At 34.2% G+C, this 23,151-nt stretch overlaps 4 protein-coding genes and 2 non-coding genes across 6 annotated transcripts; 5 read left to right on the top strand and 1 right to left on the bottom strand.

Annotated features, from left to right (window-relative positions):
• Positions 1-278: 278 nt before the first annotated feature.
• LOC146906638 (glutelin type-A 1-like) lies at positions 279-2,442 on the top strand. The gene is made up of 3 exons (XM_085728904.1): positions 279-339; positions 1,813-2,167; positions 2,280-2,442. Exons 1-3 carry the CDS (start codon positions 279-281, stop codon positions 2,440-2,442), a joined length of 579 nt encoding a protein of 192 aa, XP_085585030.1.
• Positions 2,443-3,237: 795 nt separating this feature from the next.
• WIN1 (HOPW1-1-interacting 1) lies at positions 3,238-8,935 on the bottom strand. The gene is made up of 3 exons (XM_085722989.1): positions 8,490-8,935; positions 4,765-5,199; positions 3,238-4,006 (listed from the first exon to the last, which is right to left on the bottom strand). Exons 1-3 carry the CDS (start codon positions 8,919-8,921, stop codon positions 3,473-3,475), a joined length of 1,401 nt encoding a protein of 466 aa, XP_085579115.1. The 5' UTR covers positions 8,922-8,935; the 3' UTR covers positions 3,238-3,472.
• Positions 8,936-10,980: 2,045 nt separating this feature from the next.
• On the top strand, positions 10,981-15,560 carry LOC146906636 (uncharacterized). The gene is made up of 3 exons (XM_085723838.1): positions 10,981-12,164; positions 13,762-14,023; positions 14,939-15,560. Exons 1-3 carry the CDS (start codon positions 11,245-11,247, stop codon positions 15,116-15,118), a joined length of 1,362 nt encoding a protein of 453 aa, XP_085579964.1. The 5' UTR covers positions 10,981-11,244; the 3' UTR covers positions 15,119-15,560.
• A 1,585-nt stretch (positions 15,561-17,145) lies between these two features.
• LOC146906635 (small nucleolar RNA Z157/R69/R10) lies at positions 17,146-17,244 on the top strand. The gene has a single exon (XR_015020993.1). It is a non-coding gene; the product is annotated as a small nucleolar RNA Z157/R69/R10 (small nucleolar RNA).
• An 83-nt stretch (positions 17,245-17,327) lies between these two features.
• On the top strand, positions 17,328-17,412 carry LOC146906634 (small nucleolar RNA R11/Z151). Its single transcript, XR_015021010.1, has one exon. It is a non-coding gene; the product is annotated as a small nucleolar RNA R11/Z151 (small nucleolar RNA).
• A 2,573-nt stretch (positions 17,413-19,985) lies between these two features.
• On the top strand, positions 19,986-22,414 carry LOC146906633 (ankyrin repeat-containing protein BDA1-like). The gene is made up of 2 exons (XM_085722886.1): positions 19,986-20,673; positions 21,469-22,414. The coding sequence occupies exons 1-2, from the start codon at positions 20,065-20,067 to the stop codon at positions 22,159-22,161; spliced, it is 1,302 nt and encodes a 433-aa protein (XP_085579012.1). The 5' UTR covers positions 19,986-20,064; the 3' UTR covers positions 22,162-22,414.
• Positions 22,415-23,151: the final 737 nt, after the last annotated feature.

Genomic DNA, 23,151 nt, shown 5'->3' with positions numbered 1-23,151 from the left:
CATTTTGTCTTAAATCTCTCTCCTTAAACCCTTATCTATGTGTTCTCTCTTTTCTCTCTTTTCTCTCTCTATTTCCATGGTGTCTGATTTCTCTTTCTCTCTCTCTCTCCCTAGCTTGGTCTCTCTTCTCCCTCGTCCGAGCTTTCTTTCTCTATTCTCTAACGACGATGGAGGTTGACGGAGGATGGCACAATCAAAGAGTTGATGGTGGGGAACGATGGTGGACGGACGGGGGTCGAGGGTGATAGACAGAGAGTGGAGGAGATCTAAGGGTGATAATGGTGGTAAGATTTGAGGATGAGGACGATGACGACAATGGGGTAATGGCGACACGAGAGCGTGAGAGATAACAAGCCGCTATGAGACGTTAGTAGAGCAAACAAAGAGTTGAAACTTATCTGCAGCAGTCTGAGTGATTTCTAAGAAGGCATGTCCATCAAAAGCAATGAGTACGTGCACATAGTCAAACAGTCAATCACAGTTATTATTCAATGTTATGTAAAATTAATAATGACTACTTTTAGAAATAAACGGTTAGATGTCGATCCGTGTCACAAACATAAATTTTATTTAGTTTGAAAAACAAAAATTTTAAGTTTATTTGTGAGCGTTGCCGTTTTTTTTATTGCTTATTTTTTGCTAGAAATAATAACTGTACTCTTTTATACTCTTGTGTTTTTATGAACAATATTTTTTTTCTCTCAAAATAAGTTAGATTTTAATTAAAATTATACTTATGTTTGTGATTTCAAATTGTAACATACACATCTATTAGTTCCATTACTTCTGACCGTTAACAACTTCCTTAATCTTGTCAAAAAAAGAACATCTTCCTTAAAATAAAAAAAAATAAAAAACTTAACAGCAAATCAAGAACAAAGTAAGAAAATTCACGTGATTAATTTTTTTTAGGTAATTCACGTGATTAATTATTGGACCGTCATAATATTCTTGGATTCCTCAGAGACCTTCAGAAGGACTCCTAGACCTCACCAAAGGACCCAACATCCCCCATAAGGATCTTAGAAGCCCAAGGCGCGTCTTCAGTAGGGCGCCGCCCTTAAGTAGTTCTAGGAACCGCCCAAAATACTGAATTACCCTTGTCACTTACTCGCTAAGTCAAAAGGCAAGCAAAGCCCATTGGAGGCTATAAATAGAGCCCTTGGGAACAAACTCAAGGCATCTAATCATCATTCTCAAACCCTAGAATACAGAGAAAACCCTAGTTTTCCTTACCGTACTTTTTTGACAAGTACAATTATCTATTTTTTTTTTTTTTTTAAGTTTGAGACTTTATTGGTTTCAACACCGAAGTAAGAAAATGAATATTTTTGGACATTTTTTTTTGCTATTATACCTTCATTTTAATCCACTAATAAAATCATATTTTTTGCACACACTTCCTCTTTCTAGTAAATTGAATGTGTTATCTTTTTTTCATAACAAACAAATTTTAGTTAATATCCCTTTGTTCAATAAATCTTTTTTTTTTTTAACACTATCAACTATTTCTCCCCTTCTCCTTCTTTTTGTTCCCGCTAATATTCCAATCTTTCTTCTTTTTGAACATTTATGGAGTTTTTTTTTTATTTTTTTATTAGATTTGTTCTTTTATTTTGCATTTGAAATTTTTAGCAATGTTGCTTATCTTATTTATAGAATTTTAACTCTTTATAAAATCATTATTATAGGTAACAATTTTGTTTAAATTTAAAGGTAACATTGGTGCTGCCAAATTATCTCTTCACAAGAACAGTTTCGCCATTCCTTGTTACTCTCATTCTTCCAAAGTCGCTTATGTTCTTTAACAAGAACTGGAGTTGCTGGAATTGTACTACCTAAAGAATCACAAGAGAAGGTTGTTGGATGTTGATATTAAGAATGGTGTAAGGGTGGTTGTTTTGAACACAAAGAACCTTCCTTTGGTTGGTGAGGTTGGTTTAGGAGCTGACCTTGTGAGGATTGATGGAAAAGCCATGTGCTCTCCTGGATTCTCTTGTGATTATGCTTTACAGGTTACTTACATTGTTAGGGGGAGCGACCGTGTTCAGGTTGTTGGTGTTGATGGTAAGAGAGTTTTGGAGACAACTTTGAAGACTGGAGATTTGTTCATATTGCCAAGGTTTTTCGTCGTCTCGAAGATTGCTGACAATGATGGAATGGAGTGGTTTTCAATCATCACTACTCCTAAATGAGTTTTTCATACCTTTTAACCATATTGTTATTATGCTTATAAATTCTGAATGTGATCGATTATGATTATTGTTGTTGTTTTGCAGTCCTGTATTTACACACATGGCTGGAAGCTCTTCAGTGTGGAAGGCGTTATCACCTACAGTTCTACAGGCTGCTTTCAATGTCGATGCTGAAGTTGAGCAACTCTTCCGTTCAAAGAGGACTGCTGATGCATTTTCTTCCCCCCTCCAAATTAAACTAGAATAAAAATAAGTCATTGTTGACAACAGTTAAATTGATTTGATGTTTTTTATGGAGTACTTTATAAAGTTAATGCACTTTTATTATGGATTTATAAGGATTTGATTGCATCAATTGTGTTTTGGGGGCTGACCTCTATTTTGATCTATATAGTTAGCTGCTTCTTTTATATGATTGGATATGATGAATAGTAAGGAGTGAAGACTACAAACAGACTGAATATAACTGTTTGTATAAAAATAGTTTTATGCTATTGCATTTCTAAAGTTTGAATGAAACCTTTGATTAAAAGATATGTGTTATCCCATTCACAACACTCTGGCATACATTCTGACTATAAACAGTATATAAGTTGTTAATATAGATTCAATAATTGTTTAAGGTCAGAAAAAATATATCCCCAAACAACTCCATTAAGCTGTTTAATGTATCAGAACCAGAGTTCCTGAGTACATTTCCTCATATTATATAGAATTATGAGGTATACTTACAACTAAGAGTAAGTTTTTAACAGTGACAGACAAGACTGGAAATTTTAATATATCTAAAAGATATATATTTATCAAATATTTCATACAAATTATATGGTCCAACACTTTTTTGAGAGCACCTTCTTCCCTGTTTGTAAAAATCCAGATCTATCCGGATTCACCATTCCAAACTGGCAAAAAAAAACGTCATTTTTCCACCTCCAAAACGATGAATCCAGGCGGATCCGGTTTTTTAGATATGGTTGGGGAGAGATAAAAGCAGCTCTCAACTTTTTTTTTCCAAAAATCATAAACAACAATAGAGGAGAAATAAGAAAGCCCACAGTTATTATTACACTTCAGATGGCAAAATAGCCATATGCATTTCTGACATAAAATGAAAGCAACTACAGAAATAATCTGATCTGCCACTTATTTATTATACAATAAATATTACATAGCCTTGCAACAATATTCTTAAAACAAACACAACATCTTCATGCAAGAAATTCCATGATTATTTCATGACAACTTCCAGCAAGAAAGAAAGCATCTTTCTCCTACTTTTAATTATTGGCATCCAAAACATGCAAAGTTTGGTTTAGAATATCAGCTGCATGCTCAATCTCCTGTTCTGTTATAATCAATGGTGGAACAAGCCTAACAACATTACCTTTTCCAGCTGTCAATACTAGAAGGCCAGAATTTCGGCAAGCATCTACCAATGGTGTTGCGGACACGTCTAAATCAATTCCTATAATTAGCCCCACACCACGAATCTCTTTCACATGTCGATTTCCGCCCAATTTCTTTTTTAGTAGTTCTTTGAAGTATAAACCTTTCTTTGATACATCAGATAGGAAAGTAGGTTTCGATATTTTATTCAAAACTGCAAGAGCAGCATTACAAATAAGAGGACCACCTGCAAAAGTACTTCCGTGGTCACCATAATTTATAGCAGAAGCGACTTTCTCGGTTACGAGGACGGCTCCAATAGGTAGGCCTCCAGCCAGAGGTTTGGCAAGTGTCATTATATCGGGGAAGACTCCAAAAGCCTCGTGAGCCCAAAGAAATCCTGATCTACCTAAACCACATTGAACCTACAAAATCATATATAAATGATATATGCCTGTTAAAAGAAAGATAGCCAAATGAAATAATTGCAAATATGAAAAGCTATAAACACACTTCAAAATTATGAAGGTTATATATTAAGTGTCCTTATATTAAGTGTTGTTTAAGGTTATGTGCACTTCTTAAGAAAACCATTGAGTGTACTAATTTCTATGATGAAATACGTTTAATGTACTAAAGTACCCTGTATTAATAGTACTCGGTGTAGTAATTAAGTAAGCTGAGACTTGAGACACAATAAATAAAGGTATATTAGTGGAAAAATGTTGATAAAGTTTCACTTGTTTTCTAAAATGACATAATATGAGACGAACAAATATTTTAAATGTGACACTTAATATGAGACTGAAGAAATACCATTCAAGCAGATAAAAGACTTGAGTGGATTTACTATAGTCAGTTAGTCACAGTGCTAGATTCTTTTCAACTCTCATTATTATTCATGAGTTTCAAATAACTGTTGAGAAAGATAATTTTAGAAAAACAATCACATCACAAACCCTTTCAATTTCTGATGTACTTAATAGTGGGATACTAGAATTTGTTTACTGAGCAAAATCATTCAATTCAATTTTATTTTTTTTAAAATAGCCTTTGTTGTATGCCTGCTTTGGTTACATATGCAGATGAATTTTTTTTTCTCTTAAAATTTACAAACACGACATGATGAACTCATTTACTGGCATACGAGTACAACCGGATACCAAGATTAGATAGTGCATACCTCATCAAACACAAGAAGTGTCCCAGTTTCATCACAAGCATTTCGCAGAGACTGTAGAAATTCTTTAGTGGCACTGTATATTCCCCCTTCTCCTTGGATAGGTTCTACGAACACTGCAGCAATCTTGCCCTGCTGAATTAACTCTACAGCGGCCGGTGCATTTCCATACTCTACAAAGGTTACTCCAGGCATAACAGGTTCAAAAGGCGTTCTGTACTGTACTTTACTTGTCAAAGCAAGTGCACCCAGGGTTCTCCCATGGAAGCAATTGCTAAAAGCTAAAAACTCAGTAGCTGGAACTTTCCTGTCAGTACAAGTGTGTTTCTGATATTTTCTGGAAAATTTAATAGCTGCTTCATTTGCTTCAGTTCCAGAATTTGCAAAAAATACACGATCGGCAAAAGAAGAAGCTACTAAACGCTTTGCAAGTTCTACCTGCATCAGTTCTAAACAAATTACAGATACAAAGAAAATGTATTACAGCAACAATGTCAAAACATAAAACATAGATCCAAGATATGAACTCAGAGAAATTAATGTCTCAGCTAGAGAAAATATTCAAATGAAAGCTGCATAGAACCACGGAGATTCTTAATAGGCCTTTTTCCGCACTCTAGTTTTTCTTCCAATAAATGGAAATACAAAGAATGAAGTAGGGATAACAAAACTTGGAAGTCTTACATTCTGTCATAAAAAAATAAACGATGTCCACCTAAAATTTCTGAACAAAAATTAAGCACAGAACAACTCTCTCTTAACCTTCAGAACAGAAGATAATTTCAAAACTTTGATAAAAAACTATTAGAGCTTTCAATTTAATTTATGCTTCTCCATATTTTACAGAGGCAGCTAATTTTGAAGTTCCCCTTCCACCTTATTTTTTTGACAATTTCCCCTTCCATCTTCTTTGTACCATAGGTCTATCTAAAAGTACCTTATCACCCTTACCCAACATATTAACCAACTTCTACCCCAATGAACAAAGAAGCGAGTTTCGGACCTAAAATTAACTTGCATTGGCGAATGACATAATGTATAGAACTTTCTCCGCTGGGGTCATCTCAATTTGACAAAAAGGTGTCTGCTTTTCCGCATGTGGACAAGGGAAAATTCCTTATTCAATACGAAGCATTATTAGAAGGGCATCTCGACTCGAGTTTTTCAGCATTTGAAAGATTAGCTAAATATTTAATTAACTTCGGCACTTCACTACCTATACTTCACCTACTTCACTACCTATACTTTACTACCTATACACCTACTTCACTACCTATACTTTACCAAAACACCTACTTCACTACCTATACTTTACCATCGACATCGAAATACCTTCCTCAACCATTCTTATGACATCCAGAATTCAATCAAGAGTAATGCTACTAGGGACACTCTCTTTTCAACACTCTCTCTAACACTCACTCTCTTATTGGATGAAACTAGTGTATGTCCCACCACTTTAAGTGGAACCTATTTCCAATGTGTGAGACCCACCTTGATTTAAACCAATAATAAAGTGAGTGTTTAGGAGAGTGTTGAAAAGAGAATGTTGCTAGCACTACTCTTCAATCAGATGCAGACCTCAATAACCTTCTTGAAACAAATCAGTCCGCTTTATCAAATAATAACATGTCCACCTCTTCATTTGAGATTATACACTCTTTTTAAGACAATATTGACCTTCGAGAACTCTGGAGACCTCTGCAAACCATATTAAATGCTTCAATGTCTCTCTTTCACATTGAATTATCGACCGTATCACCATCTTTCAATGATCATAATGATTTCAATTTTCAGCTTCATCCATGTGAACAGAGACACGGTTTGCCATATGCGGATGTACAACTCTATCTCCACATGTACCTGCAATGAATCTCTGATGCTCCACACTTAACATTGGCTGATTCCTTCTAAAATTAGGGGATTGAGCTCTACCATCATAAAGGGCTTCACATACTTTCTAACAGCAGCATATACTTAGGGCAATAAATGCCTCATAATTGCATACACTGATTGTCCATCACATTTAAAACTTGGAAAAGGATGACAGTCTCCAAAATTAGAACAATGAGGCACAAGAACCCCATAATAGCATACGCTGATTGTTTCAATCTATCAGTAGAAAATTTTGCTTGACAAATTATTGCTTCATAATTGGACCCTGGCTCTCTTTCAACAGCATCAAATGTAATGGACAAGTTACTTGTTTAAAGTCAGAGTGTGGACAACGTAATTTGCACTATGTTTGGGATTTCTTTTCCTCTCACTACTAAAGTATTACAAAACTAGAACTTATAGAGTTATATCTTGTAACTTCATACTCTTTCGGATTTACAAAAGTTTGATAATGAGGATTGATCGCCGAGTTTCACTGCAGAGCAAATGGTTCACTATAAAATCAATATTGAAATTTGTCTTCACTCAGAAGCTATGGTAGACCAGCAGTTTTAGAACCATGTTCAATCACTCAAGTCTAGACTTTTCTTGCACTTATATAATCAAAAATACTACCTTTTAAACGCCTTTTTAACAAAATTTAAGCGCACATAATTTTCTATCTGTTCCTTCAAAAAGACTTTAAGGTAATCCAAAAGTCAGTAAAATAATACTTCAAACTCCCTGCAAATTAGTATCAACACAAGATGCTGTCTAAAGAGGAATAACAACTTAAACCCTTTCCAACCACACATACCATTGCTAACCTTAAAATAATTATACATAGACAAAGCATACTTATTAAACTCAAAATATATATACACAGAAAAGTTTATAGAATAGTCCTGATTTTCTAAAAAAGTTCACACACCACTCTCCCTTTCCTCTCTTTCTTTTTTCTACCACATGACCCATCACATTCTCACTTTTTCACTTAATTTTCACTTTTCCCTTTCTATCTCTCTTTCCTACACTACTCCCCACTAGAGTTGTGAGAGATTCATTATTAATATTTAGCGAACAGCAAAAAGGCTTGCAACTTCCAATTATCTACAATAAACAACTATTAAAAGAACCCAACAATTAAACTTCTTTCTAAGACAATCCATTATCTTAATTGAAACAAATCATCACAAACACAACATAGTATAATATCACTCTAAAATCTTCTATGCCACCCAAACACCACACCACAAATTATATCTAAAAATCACTTTTTTTTTTGGTTCTTCACTTTGTTCAATGCAGCACTGACACTTCAGATTGAAGACGTGTTGTGTTCGCTCCAGTGTCTAACACTATGAGTGTCCAACACCAATACAAAATTGAGGCATGCAGTTACATTCAATCATTTCCATTTTCTCAAAATGTTACAGGCTATAAAGCATGGACACTCCTCGGACTAGGCGTGTCTCGTTGTCGGACACATGTCGTGTCCGACGCCGACACATATAATTACACTAAATTATATGTGATTTTCTCAAATCATTAGCGGTGTCGCGTGTTAGTGTCCGTGTGGTGTCCATATCCATGCTTCATAGGTTACCAGTCTATACATGTCAATGTAAGTTTCGAGTGTCGGTACTTCATCCTTTTTTTCTGGTGGGCCGAGGTTTGAACCCCGAACCTTGCATATATTATGCAAGGTCCTCCAACTGAGCTAAGCTCACGAGGACGTACTTCATCCCCTTTATTTCTACTATTAAAGACAATCTAAAAAACCAAAAACAGAAAGAATCTAGCACTAAAAAACCCTGAAAAATTAGGGAAAAAATGCATGTAGTTATGATTACCTGAGGAAGAGAGTGATAAATATTGCTAACATGAGTAAGTAACCCAGCTTGATCAACAACAGCTGTCAACCAATCATCATCACCATGACCAAGTGCATTAACAGCAATCCCACCACTACAATCCAAATACTCATTCCCTTCAACATCATACACTTTACAACCTTTCCCTTTCTCAAGCACAATCGGTGCCCTTGCATAAGTACCCACTATGTACTTGGCTTCTTCATCAATCACCTCTTTAGTCTTCTTCACACTGTCTTCTACAATTGCGTTTGGTGCTCCAACATCTACTTTAAGGGATGCGGTTGGTGGGAGCAGTGATCGAGGGTAGTGAAGAATTGGGGAGAAATGTTTGCTGTTGTTGTTGTTGAAATGGGTGAGTTTGTTGTTGGTGAATGTTGTGTTGTTTGCAGAAATGTGGTGGGTCGACATTGTTGTGTTTGTTTGGCTGCTGTGTGGGGAATTAGGGTTTTATGTATGAATGATTGATTTGATATGTTTTGTTTTGATGATTTTGGACACGTGTGAAATCTAAACTCGAATAAACTCTGCTTTACTACTAATCTAAGCAGTGCATCACAGTTCACACAACTTGGATCAGACCATCCCAACTAGAAACTTAAACTTTTAGACTTATACTTTTTTTTTTTTAGCCGAGGTTCGAGTCCGGAACCTTGCATATTTCATACCAGGTTAAGCTCACGAGGACACTTGATATCTATTTTATTGAGGATAAAAGTTTTTGAGATTTTATAAGATCTAAATTAAATCTTCAATCTTAAGTGGGAGTTATATTTTTTTAATGTTAAAAAATTGAAAGTAATGATATAAAGTTATTGATAATTGATTAATGTTTTCTGTATAAGACATTTGTGTGAAATGTTAGATTAGAGGGGTGTGTCCTATTTAAAAAATTTGTGTAAGATGATGGGTTAGAGGAATTGAGTGTTTATTAGATACTAATGGAAAAATGGGTGTATTGTGGATGCTCTTAAAATCATCTAAATATCTCGAAAGAAAAGAGTTAAAAATAAGTTAGCAAACACTTCGAGTTTTTTACTCAAAAAAAAAAACACTTCGAGTTTTAAATTTTACTTTTGTATCAAATTGATCATTTAAGTTTTATAAATTTTAAATTGATAATTTAATACAAACAACGTTTGCATATTTTAAAAAAGAAAAATAAATTATTAAACCAAAAAATATCAATATTCTTCGTTTTCTTTATCATCTTCATATTCATACGCATCAACGTTTGTCGTTTTTCATCAAATTTAAGATGAAGTTATGTTTGAGTTACATCAGATACATGATGAGATATTAAACTATTCAATTTTTCATTTTTAATTTTTAGTTATAGTTGACCGATCACATTATAAAAAAAATTCAATATGTTTCATATTTAGTGACATAATTGACTCTTTTCCACACGTCAATGTACAATTTTGACATTTAATATTTAATTATCTAACAAATTTAACTTTTGTCCTTTTAACATCTTTAATTATCTATTGACAAAAATAAAAAAATTGAAATATTCATCAAACCACAAATCCAAAAATATCTTCTTCTTTTTTTTGACAAAAAATCGAAAAATATCTTAGATTGTTACCTTTTGTCTTGATGTATTAATAGAAAAATATGTTCAGTATGTTATATGAATAATTCACATAAATAATGTTATAAACACTTTTTGATTTTTTTTTTGTGTCTCACTTTTGTCTTGATGTATTAATAGAAAAATATGTTCAGTATGTTATATGAATAATTCACATAAATAATGTTATAAACACTTTTTGATTTTTTTTTTGTGTCTCACGATTTTATATGAAATTCATTTTCAAAGTATCAAACTAATGTACATTTTACTTGTTAGGAAAATGGATGTTAGAAATAATATTAAAAAGATTGTGCCAAAAAAAAATATTAAAAAGAAAATATTCATACTACTTTTCTAATTCACTTTTATAAAAAGTACTTCTCTGTTTCATATTCTCGAAATAGATCAATTATTATGGATCATACACCCTTCGTTTATTATTATAAGAAAAATTTATATTTTAGATTTATTTAATTAATGATATATATAATCTTTATTATAAATAACATACATCATTTAATGAATAAATTTAAAATTGTAATTTTTGCTTATAATAATGATCGTATGACGTACAAATCACCCAAATGTTTACCGGTTGAGTCAGTCTATGAGTTGAATAACTTAACAATATTATCAACTAAATATTCTGATTCCGATCGAATTAATGACTAATTCAAATTTCATTTACCGTGGCAAACACGGACAAGCTACAATTACATCTAAGCCTTTCAAATTTCAAACTTACCAATCATCAAATCAAAATATTTCCTTGAAGTTAACGTCACAATTCACAAACAGTCCCCAACTTCTAAAAGGAATATCCTTTAATTAATTAATAATCATTAATTTCTCATCAATTTATATCATAATTTTACACACACACCCCCTCCCATGTTTCTTAAATGTACTTTCCTTTTTTGCTTTTTATGTCTCTATGGTGTGCTCTCCAATCATCATTACCGTAAACTCCTCCCACGCCCCTATTCTTTCTCAAGCACACAAATCAGCACATCCATTTCAAAAAAAGATAATAATAACAAAGAGTCACAATCTCTAAACCCATAATTCATTTTCAATAATCACAATTCCTCCATAGAAACTTGTAATTTCAAATTAAGATTCATTCAGCCCTTATCGCTTCGTTTCGGTAATGTGATGCATCAGAAGAAATCGGAGGTCCAAATCGGAAAAGAAAGCGTAGGCGTCTCTTCCGATTTCAACCCAACACCACCAATTCAACACAACTATCAACAAACCTCTCAGCGTCAACACCTCTGTCCACGTCATCACTCCATCGACATCTCCCCAACAGAAATCATCTCCCGTCCTTCTAACAAACCGCCATTCAAACCGCCGCAAAATACGGCCTTCCATCATCTCACCCTCTCCGCCTCCGCCGCCACCGCCTTTCGCATCATCCGCCGCCTCAAGAAGCACCGTTCCGTTCTTCTAATCTCTCTTCCTCTTCTCTACCTTTACCTCCACGCTTCGCGTTCTTTCTTTCTTGATTTTCTCACCGCTTTTGCTTTTTCAACGGCTTTGTTGTTTTCTCTTAATATAGCTCTTCCTTCTCTACGTTCATTTCCTCTTCATCTTAATTTGCATAAAATTCGTTCCTCTTCGTCGTCTCATTCACGATCTCCCCCTCCTCTTCCCGTTTTCTGGACCATAGGATCCCGACCCAAGTCAGAGAAACGGCTTGGGTCGGGGTGCTGGGTCCAGGTGTTTGGGAACGGGGACGTTTATGAGGGGGAGTTTCATAAGGGGAAGTGTTCAGGGAGTGGTGTTTATTATTATAGTATGAGTGGGAGGTATGAAGGGGATTGGATTGATGGAAGGTATGATGGGTATGGTGTGGAGACATGGGCAAGGGGAAGTCGTTATAGAGGGCAATATCGACAAGGATTGAGACATGGGTTCGGTGTTTATAGGTTTTATACGGGCGATGTTTATACTGGAGAATGGTCCAATGGTCAGAGTCATGGGTGTGGTGTTCATACTTGTGAAGATGGGAGTAGATATGTTGGAGAGTTTAAATGGGGTGTTAAACATGGTCTTGGTCATTATCATTTCAGGTTTGTTTTTTTTGTTCATGTTTCCCTTTGTTTAATTCTTGTGTTGCTGAATTGTCTTATATTGTTGTGATCTATGAAGCACAGACACGGACACCGGACACGACACGGACACCGACACGCCGACACGGATAATAATTTGAGAAAACGATATAATTTAGTGTAATCATAAGTGTCGTATCGTGTCGGTGTCGGACACCGACGCGTGTCCGACACGGGACACGCCTAATCCAAGGAGCGTCCGTGCTTCATAGGTTGTGATTATTAGGGTTTTAAATAAAGGTATGTGTCCATGATTTAGGCCGTGACATAATGGTTTTTGATGTTGTTGAAACCGCTATGGTGTTGCGATTGAAGCCTATGTCACACAGACACTTTAAATTTAGGCGTGTCTGGTGACACATGTGATTTACATTCAATTGTTATTCCAGTTTTTAAAATTTATGGCTGGTGTTAATGTGTCAATGCCGTGTCTGTTGTGGCTGCATCGATCCCATTTGACCGTAATTTCCTACGATATCAAGGATCACAACCTTTCACACAATTGTTATTTGAAACCTGAATTGTGATATTGTTGTTTTGAGGATGTTCAGTTTTGTAGAACATTTGTAGGCTTTAGAGAAAATTGGATGGATTTGAATCTTCCAATATGGTAGATTTTTGCGTTGATTGTAGAAGCCATGGTGGGTTGTGTTTATTAAGGATTGAGAGTAGGTTGAGTGAGAAGAATATAACTACTGAAATGGACATAATATGTACCGATATTTTTTGAATAAAAAGTGTTGCCTAGTACGCATGTGATCTTTTTTTCATTTTCGTTATTCTCTTCATGTGAAAAGAAATTATATTTGATTTGAATTTTATTTGTTTCAAACTTGACAACTATATTATACCACTAGGCACAAGTCATACAATGTGAGTGACGATATTTTTGTTTTGATTTTTAGTTGTTGTCATGAATCTTGATGACTACTTATCCCAGTCCATCTTGGATTGCTTTGTGTCTACGTTGTTGTATTAAAAACTCTGATGACTTTTTTTCTCTCTTATGGAATGATTGAGATGTTGTGTATTCCATTTGTCTGTTCAAATCCTTTTAGTCAATATAGGCTGCTTAGGATTGCTTCTAGCTTAAGAGAGCTTGTCAATTATATGGTTATTCACTTGCGAAAAGGTCTTTCTTTGTTCTCCATGGAAAAGTTAAATGAGAGAATTTCTAAAATAATTGAGATGCATATGCTAATTTCAACTTACTCTTCTAATATTTCTTCTTCCACGAATTTTGTCAGAGAAGTTTAATCAAACTGACTTTAGTTGAAACGAGTTAGCAGATAGAGTGAGAGACTACTGTAGCAGACCCATATAAAATGGTGTATGTTAGATGGAATTAGGATGAGAATTGAGAGAAGATTAATAGAAATGAAAGGGTTTAAATAATTGGAGGAAAACAATCAAAATGAGTTTTTGGTTTTGAAATAGTGGTTAGGTCGTGGGATCGGCATGAATTTCAATTGAATTATGAATAGAGTTGTTTGCTACCTTTCTCTTTGCCTTAATATGTTGGGTTTTTCATTGTAACTAAAATCTTATGCTTAATCAGAAACGGAGACACATACGCGGGGGAATACTTCGCGGACAGGATGCATGGATTTGGGGTATATCGTTTTGCAAATGGCCATCGATATGAAGGAGCCTGGCATGAGGGAAGAAGGCAAGGGCTTGGAATGTATACATTTAGAAATGGTGAAACCCAATCCGGTCATTGGCAAAATGGAGTGCTTGACATTCCAAGCACACAGAACACCACTTACCCTGTTTCTCCTGTTGGTGTCAATCATTCCAAAGTACTCACTGCCGTGCAGGTACATTCTTTGTGTTCTATGATTTCCCTTTGTTCTTGTTAAATGTTATTTTCTCATTTAGAACATAATGTAAAGAATAATGAATAATGTTGAATATGTTCTCCTCTTAGACTACAGTGTCTTTGATATATCAGGGTCGACTTCGGATGAATTTGACAATATCGGTTATTTTGAATGTTATAACAATTTTTGTTCTATCTTTCTCTAGGTGCTGTTATTAATCTTTTTTTTTATGACTCGTTACATTGCGTTTATCAGTTCTGTTTTTGGCTATCTCTTATTGGTTTTAATTTTTTTATTAGTAAAACTGCATCATTTTTATATCTAGCCCTTTATTTTAGTTTGAGGGAGGATTGGTTGTGGTCAATGTTAGTTTTAAGTATTTGTTGCCATAAGCATATTTTTTCTTGAAGTGGGTCTTAGCTAACAGGATTGTATTTATATCTAAGCTTAGGGTAACAGGCTCAATTTTGGACATCTTTTATTGTATGCATAAAAATTAGCACAACATTGTAAGAGGAAATAAACCAAACAAACTGCAGACAGTTAGACATTATTATTATTTACTGCATTATGATCTATCATTTTCATTTTTGAGATGACATGCTAATATTTTGTTGAGGATTGGAATTGAACTCTCTCCTTCCTTATTACCCCACTTATTAAATCCCTCACCCTAACCACCAAGTCGACCTTATAAACTTAATTCCCTTTCATTTTTCATTATTAATGAATAAAGTATTTCTGATTTATTTCAGATGTTATGTATAAATAGGATTACAAACACGAATTTGTTCAAATAAACTATTCCAAACCTAATGGGTCTGATCGATAGGCCGAGTACAGTTATTACAAATAATAGCAAAATATACGTTATTTACAGCAATTAATCATATTTATTTATTTTGCAAATAGGAAGCAAGACGAGCAGCAGAGAAAGCCTATAATGTGAGCAAGGTAGAGGAAAGAGTAAACAGAGCAGTATCAGCAGCTAATAGAGCAGCCAATGCAGCTAGAGTAGCTGCTGTCAAAGCTGTGCAAAAGCAAATGCATCATCATGTCAACAATGAAGGTTTCCCAATTCCTGTTATGTAACATTATTAACTTCTGATTTTATATTAGTAGAGAAGTTTGAGATTGTTGAAGAGGAGGGTTGGTAGCAACACTAGTTCATACAGCTTCATGACCATTGCGACCTTCTCTTTGGCATTATGCTTTCTTTGAAAGAAAGCAGATCTGTTATCTATCTGCCACGGTCCTTGTATAGAGGGAGGATGAGTGATAGCATATTTATAGATAAATTTTTCAATTTTGTCCCCTTTTACTACAATTTTGTAAAATTATATAGGTGTAAATGCTGGTGTGCAGGTAAAACCTACCAGCTACTGTTGTAATATTATGGTTTGGTAAGAAATAAGAAGAGAAACATATATTATATCATATAATGTTAATTTTTCTCAAGGTAACTTGCTGTAATTGACTTGGGAATGGTCTGATGTAAGTTTATTTAATTGGAAAAATGTGTTGCTTTTAGTTAGACACTTATCTTAAAAGAGTTGGAGGGATAAATAATACTATTACCAAAGCTGTATAAGCCATTTTCTTTGTTTTCCAGGACTAGCTATTGTTTGTTTCTTTTATGAAACTACGCATATTTTATTAGGTTGGCTCAGGAATGGTGGTATCAGTATCCAATACTATGTTCATATATATGATGACCGTTTCTTTTTCCGCCCTCCAACCTTCTCGCACACTCTATTTAGATTATAAAATCCAAAAAAAAGGGAAGGTGTTTTAATGTGTTTTGGAGTTTTTTTTTATTTGTTCAATGCTTTTGAGATTATATAATCCAAAATCAGTGGAACGAGCGAAAATCAGTACAGTGGAAAAAGAAATACTCATATATGAATTTGTATCTGTATGGGACCCTTGATATAATGAACTAAAAGTTGATTAACATGCAGTAAAAAGGCTTAAAAGTAAGATGTTAAATAGTGAAGTTAACCATATGGAACTCTTAGATAAGTCAATATAACAATTAACAAGTATTGTCACATAGCCATCAAGCACAACCCCCCACACGACAAACATCCCCTACTTGTCCCTCAAAATGGTTTGTTCTTTCCTTCTGTTCGTTTGTTTGCTTTGACATTGCTGAGACCAGTTCAGCTGTTGAGAGCTCACACACGACACACCATTCTCAACAATTGAAAGCTTATTTATATAAGCAAGTTTAATTCACCCATTGCGTATTATATTAGCATAAATTATAAGAAACAACCAATTTTTCTCTTTGTATTTTCATTCCTTCTTAGAAAAGAAAAAAAATAGTATTTCTGTTTTATTATGCTTTCCAATGGCACACAAACATATAAGGACTAAGGAGCGCATAATTAACATTGTATTGTGTTAATTAAAAATACGATTAATCCTAACTTTGTAACACAAATGGATGGTACAAATATAACACTCCTCAACAAATATATAATAGGCTTAATTGCAATTTTGATCCTTTATATTTTAAAATCTAAAAGTTTTGATTTCTCTAACGTATTTTTGAACTAAAAAAGGTTAGTGATGGGTATATTTTAAACATAGAGATTATTAAAATCTAACGTAAAATAAACATATCTAAAAAATGCTAGCGTGAGTTAACTCACGCTGAATTAAAAGAATAAGCAATTTTGAAAGGGAAAATATCAATTTTCATACATATACGATACTTATGATATGGGCCTCCAATTTGAAGCTTAAGGTCCAGCCCACCCTTTGCTACTCCGCCCACTCATCATAAACCCTAATTCGGTGATCTGCCCTTCACTTCGCCGCCTATATATTCTAACCTTCTTCGCCGCTATTCCCCAATCGTTTTTTTTTTCCTTCATTTTAATCGCTATGTTTATTTTATGTTAACCTCACTATCTTACAACACCAGTTTCGTAAGTTGTTGTTTGCCTTCCCCTCCAGCTCCTCTAGGAGAATGTTCCAAAGCTTGTTAAGAAGCTTATCAGCATTCTTGATGGAGTTGGATGGAAGTTAGACAACACTAATGAAACTGACCTCCATCAGGTGAATTGAAGTCTAAAAGAAGTTCATCAGTTGTTTTTCTTTTCTTTGTTGAACATTGTGCAGTGAAGATACAATTTGTGGACTAGAGTTTCTGATCTGGGAATCTTCACCCAGAATTTGATTATCAAACCCTTGGCTGTCCGAGCACAAATAATTCATATTTACATTCTCATTTTAGATTAGGGTTATTTTTTTTATCATCCTCTTTCAATTTCTATAATTTTGATAACGTGTTTGGCTTATGATGATAATTTACTTATCTTAGCGGATTTCAGTGAGATTTTTTATCAATGATCTGATTGTTACACACACTGAGGCCATTTCTTTATTATTATTATTTGCGCTTGAAAACGCCTCATACATTATTATTCTGTTTTTTTTTTAATCTAGTTTAGATTTGAAAAATTACTTAGGTTATTTAACATTTTGTTTTTCTTTCTTTCTTGCGTGCATTTTATTAGATTGTTTTTAATCTACGCACTTTATGCCTGTTCAGTTTCATCAATTGTTATGTAACATCATTCGGAATTTCGCTTCTATGATTCAGAAGCTGATCACAAAGCTCAGCTTCTGAACTCTAGATACATTTCATTGATTAAGCAAGAGAATTTGATAGATACATTTCATTTTTTCCCTTCTCATTTGTCAGATCTGTTGATCCTGTTTTGCTATGTTTTTGTAATTTATTTTTAATATTATTGGTCTTTTTTCTTTTTGATACAAATATATTTTTTTTTTATCACAGCAGTGGTGAAATATATTTTGTTTAGTTAGCATAGAATATGACACTTAATTGACAAGTGTTGTTAAAATTAGATTTGAACCTATCCAAGGGTTTTCACATTCTTTATGCATTATTGTGATCTCTTAAACTACTTGAAACTCCTTGAATATCAAGTAGTTAAACTGTGAGTGCTGGGTTCTCAGTATTTGGACAGTTTCTTCTATGGATAAATCCAGTAGCAATAAGTTATCTTACCAAAGAAAATAAAAGATTGATTGAAGAAGCTTTGCTTTCTGCATTGTTGATTAGAATTCTTAAGAAAGGAGGAAGTAATAAATCTATTGGACTACTGTGTTTTCAAAATGAAAAAATGTGTTGAAGAAGCATTTTGATTTAAAGCCTTCTTCCCAAGAATAGAATTAATGTTCTTAAGGATCACTTGTAAATAGGACCAGAGGGAGTATTGTATTTCACTTGGTCAAGGTTTGATATGGTTAACACTCAGTATTTGTATATGTATTCCACCTTTCAAAACAAGTCAAGCATGTTAATGAGCATTGTAATTTTAAAGGAATTAGTAAATTTATCCGAATTAAAATGTTCATCAGAAGCATATGCTACATAAGTGAACTTGAATTTAAGAGAAGTTAAAAGGTGCAAGGCTGTTAAGGTGTGGGAAGATATTGAGAAAAAGTTTCATTTAACAACTGCCATAGTATTGGGAAGAATATAAATTCCATCCTTTGTTCTGTTTATAAGTGGTGCTGGAGTTCACAAGGACATTATATTATGAAGATAATGATATTGGGACTTATCATGTTACCTACAATACAATACAAGCCAGTCTATTAGTAATTTTAAAATACTGATTTAGTTTTTGGGTTAATTTGAGCTTTCTTATGCCACAGACTACACCAATGTACAGAAGTAGGATTTAGGGTTAAAGTCTTTCAATGACCTGATCTATGCTATATTCACTGCATAATTACGTTGACTCTGGATCTATTGAAAACAAATCCATTCATTGGAACAAAAGAACGATGTCACAAATGGAAATGGACAGCTTCGGGTGGTTGTGTGTTTAAAGGTTCAAAGGCAATGCTTGCTGATTGCAGTAAACTCTATGTAATAGCAATAGTGCAATACACACAGCCCACACTAACATTGTATGAGATCATGAAATTGAATGGTGGATAAGATATTTTATTTGTTTGATAAAAACCGACATACTTACCATTGTGCTGAAAAAAATACAATACTAGGGTTTTCCTTTTATCAAGGAGTCGGTGAATTGTCCTTTGTGTGATTTGGAAGGAGAAACCTCTTGTGAGGTGACAAGGAAGGTGTTGAACTTGGTAATGTGGTGGTTGGATTTCTTGTTTATAACTCCTCCGAATTTGTTCGTGCACTTGTAATGTTGGAGTAGTGAAGCGAAAAGTTGCGGAAACGTTATTGGAATGCGCATAAGCTTAGAATTTTCAAAAATAAGGGGTTAAGGAGGTGGAAGATTTGGTGGATGAAATGAAGGTTTTATCTTGACATTGGTTTTTGGCGAGACTGAAAGTTCCAACGTGTCTTTATTACGAGTGATGTTGGCCTATTGAGATGATTTGGGAGTCCTCTTTGTCCTTGTTTGTTGTAGTATTCTCTTCACTAAAAAATAAACTACTTTGCCCAAGGCGCAGAAATCAGAGACATGGCATATGAATAGATGCACCAAGACAATCAAATACAGTTTTCTAATGATATACGTACAAAATTATTATTTTAAAACCCCAGGGTCATTGAATTGTTAACTAGTAACTTCGTGAATAATTGACACCAACTCAATCAAACACGTAAAATATACTAGTACTAGTAGTATAGTGTAGTATTTTTTTGAAGGAAGTAGTATAGTATAGTATTTGTTTTGTGTTTCGTACAAAAATATATTGTTTTAAACACCCCGGGTCCTTGTTTAATACAGTTGTAATGAAGATTTAATGTAGATTTCCCAAAATAATAATCATAATTGAATGTACAAGAGCAAGTGGGAAGCTTCCTATCTTACAAGAAAGAACCTTATTCATGTGTCTGTATTTTTTATATTTTTATTACTACTAGTATCAAATATTAAATTAAAGTCTAATTGTTTTTTACTTCACATTTTATATTGTGCGAAGTAGGTATGATCCAAAAGAAACTAAGGGACTTGTGACTTGCAATAATAGCTGGAGATTTTTCATGCAGAAAAGTTGTAACTTCAAACATGAGCACACCCAATCTTGATAAACTGAAAGCTGCAGCTGAAGCGGGTAATATAGACATCCTTTATGCAGTAATTCAAATTGATTCGTCCATTCTAGAGATTATAGATTCGAATCAATTTGTTGAAACTCCTTTGCATATCGCCGCATCTAGGGGGCATCTCCGGTTTGCCATTGAGGTTATGAATTTGAAACCTTCATTTGCTTGGAAGCTAAATCCGCAAGGATTCAGCCCCATTCATCTCGCTATGCAAAATGACCAAAAGAGGATGGTTTCTCGCTTTGTTGATATTAATAAAGACCTTGTTCGAGTTCAAGGGAGAGAAGGCTTAACTCCTCTTCATTTTGCAAGTCAAATTGGTGAGGTTGAACTTTTAGCTAAATTACTTTTTGCTTGTCCGGATTCCATTCAAGATGTGACTGTGGGGGGTGAAACTGCACTGCATATTGCGGTGAAAAATAAAAACTTTGAGGCTCTTCATCTCCTTGTTTGCTTTCTTAGGAGAAATATCGAAAGAGGCGCTAGAGAGTTTGAATATAACATACTAAATCACAAGGATGAGGATGACAACACCATTTTGCACATTTCCGCGTTAAGTAACGAGCCACAGGTAACCTCCTGTCATATATTTAGTAGTTTTTCTTACAAGTTGAAGAAGAGGAAATTATATTCGAGCATATTTAAACTTCATCTCTTAAGTTATATAAGGTCAAACTCACCGAATTGACAACTCAAGATTTAGATTGCGCACAGTCGGAATTCTATGCATTTATGTAGTCAGCACGAGCAAGATTGAGGAACCGAGATTTCAATATTTAAAAAATAAAATCTGCATGTTTCTTGCAATGTCCACTGATCTTAATCGTAAGACTAGCGATGTGCTAACCGTATAAATGCATAGAATTTCATCCGTGTGCAATCCAAATCCAACAACTCATGGACTAGTTAACTATCTAGTGGTTGCTATCTCATGTTCCCTTTTATATTATTTCTTCGTTGTCCTCTCAATAAAAATTAAATAACACATCATAAAATACATCTCATCTTGTAAATGATATAACCTGTTTTTTACTTGTTGTCATTTTTATCGAGAAAACATGAAAGAAAAGATACACACATATATGTAAAGGACATAGGTTGCATAATTTTGAATAGTTGTTATGCTGAGAACCTTTATATTGCAAGAAAATGTGTGTGATGCGGCCAAAATTGTGATTGCAATGTCGTTGCGGAGACCTCTAAGTCCTTTGTATTGAGGTCACAACTGCGGTTGCGGGCCTCAATCTAATTAAACCATGATGGGTAGTTTGAACTTTGAATCCAGTTCACTACTTGTGAAGATTTTAGTTGCTAATATGAATGATCTCTAACAATTGCATAGTTCATGACTTACTCTGTAGCACAGGCGCTTCGATTGTTGGTAAGTACTGGGATAAATTTGAAGGCAAAGAATTTGGAGAACAAAACAGCATTAGACATAGCCGCCACTCTAGAGAACAAGAGTATATTATTTAGTGCTGGATCAAAACCTAGCTTAGAAGTCATGGATGCTCCCACACTTGCAGATAAACTAAGATCAAAGACCACTATTATGGATAAAATGTTGATTTATGTACGTCGCATTGAAAGAAATATATCGGAGAAGCAACGCAACACTTGGTTGATAATTGCGACTCTTGTTGCAACAGCCACCTATCAATCAACGCTGACTCCCGTTGGTGGAGTTTATCAGGTTAGTGCTAGTGACAATAATGTGAACAACACTTCCTCCAATTCTACAATTTCTACCCCACAAAATGCTGGGAAAGTGGTCTTGTCAAAAGTTGATTTCTTTTTGTTTTCATATATGAATATGATTTCCTTTTTCCTATCAACTATAGCAATACTAATTCTGACCCCAAGAGGGAGGGTAGGCTCTCTAGTCGTGGCCGGTCCAGTGGTTTGGTTTATCCTTTGTTATACCTTCTCTCTATGGAGGATAACCCCTACACATGACAATGTTATGATGTTTAATTTAATTTTCATTTTTAGTATTGTTGCAACAGGGATTTGCTGCATTATTTTAGTGTACTATAGATTTTTGGCTTCTGCACAATAGTAACAAATTGAATAGACCATAGATAAAACATTGTTGCAATAGGAGAAACACCCATCAAGGTTGTGGGATAGACGGTACAATCGCTAATGAAATCTGCCACTCGAACTACCGCTGGTGGAAGTCAGAAACAACGATATCGCAACGTTAATTTGCAGTTTTCCTTGTCATTGTTATCATTGTTTCTTTTCAACAACCGTAGCAAATTGTGAGTCTGTATTTAATTATTATCTTAATCATATTTGTATTTATTGAATGTATGTGTATTAAATTATTAATTGTTGTTTGGAAGAAAAATATTACTCAACATGATGCGTGTTGGTCTTTTTTAAAGACCAATGTGTGTTGGAATTTCTTTTATACTCCACCATATATGTTTTAATTATTAAAGAGTTTGGGTATGATTGTATTTTAAACTCAACTGTATAGTATAACTGAACTCAACTTATTGTAGATGGATATAGATATAGGTGTTTTTGTGCAACTAAGAACTGAAACAATTGATTCATAGTTGGATTCGCGACATCTACTTCTGATATTGACTATACTGCATATTAAGAACAATGAAGCAGTCGAGGAAATCAACGATGAAGATGAAACTGAAAGAAAAGCTCTAACTCAGAATTGAGATAGAAGATTCATTGATAACCTCTATGAGTGAGTTATTAGACATGCTTGTCCTTATATACTTGCGGAGAAACAATCACAAATTAAGAAGGATTAAAATACTAGCTAACTAATTCGGTTTCCTTACTAACTGATTCTGTTACATCACTAACTAGATCCCATCTAATTGTGATGAGTTGGAATGTTGAGCTGGATCAGATAACTTAAACATCCCCCACAAGATGAAGCTTGGTAAATGTATATCAAGTTCAGCTTGGAAGCTAGATTGGTGAAAGGTTTAGGGTACAAGGCTTTAGTGAAGAAATCATCCTCCTATTCTTCTAATGAAATAGGTAGAAGAAGAAGAAGAGCACCAGATTGAGCCCT

Source organism: Medicago sativa, chromosome 7 (genome assembly GCF_051527215.1).
Source record: "Medicago sativa cultivar Bolivia chromosome 7, Bolivia_mono, whole genome shotgun sequence".
Classification (NCBI taxonomy): domain Eukaryota; kingdom Viridiplantae; phylum Streptophyta; class Magnoliopsida; order Fabales; family Fabaceae; genus Medicago; species Medicago sativa.
This window is presented reverse-complemented; position numbering and strand designations above follow the sequence as displayed.

Bases quoted from the DNA above. Each gene is read 5' to 3' on its own strand.
- LOC146906633 (XM_085722886.1), top strand. From the start codon at position 20,065: ATGAGCACACCCAATCTTGATAAACTGAAAGCTGCAGCTGAAGCGGGT. The intron at 20,674-21,468 runs GTAACCTCCTGT...TCTGTAGCACAG, and splicing joins CGTTAAGTAACGAGCCACAG to GCGCTTCGATTGTTGGTAAG.
- LOC146906638 (XM_085728904.1), top strand. From the start codon at position 279: ATGGTGGTAAGATTTGAGGATGAGGACGATGACGACAATGGGGTAATG. The intron at 340-1,812 runs GTGAGAGATAAC...TTCTTTAACAAG, and splicing joins GGTAATGGCGACACGAGAGC to AACTGGAGTTGCTGGAATTG. The intron at 2,168-2,279 runs GTTTTCAATCAT...GTTGTTTTGCAG, and splicing joins GACAATGATGGAATGGAGTG to TCCTGTATTTACACACATGG.
- LOC146906636 (XM_085723838.1), top strand. From the start codon at position 11,245: ATGCATCAGAAGAAATCGGAGGTCCAAATCGGAAAAGAAAGCGTAGGC. The intron at 12,165-13,761 runs GTTTGTTTTTTT...ATGCTTAATCAG, and splicing joins CTTGGTCATTATCATTTCAG to AAACGGAGACACATACGCGG. The intron at 14,024-14,938 runs GTACATTCTTTG...TTTTGCAAATAG, and splicing joins AAGTACTCACTGCCGTGCAG to GAAGCAAGACGAGCAGCAGA.
- WIN1 (XM_085722989.1), bottom strand. From the start codon at position 8,921: ATGTCGACCCACCACATTTCTGCAAACAACACAACATTCACCAACAAC. The intron at 5,200-8,489 runs GTAATCATAACT...GAACTGATGCAG, and splicing joins TTTATCACTCTCTTCCTCAG to GTAGAACTTGCAAAGCGTTT. The intron at 4,007-4,764 runs GTATGCACTATC...ATGATTTTGTAG, and splicing joins CACTTCTTGTGTTTGATGAG to GTTCAATGTGGTTTAGGTAG.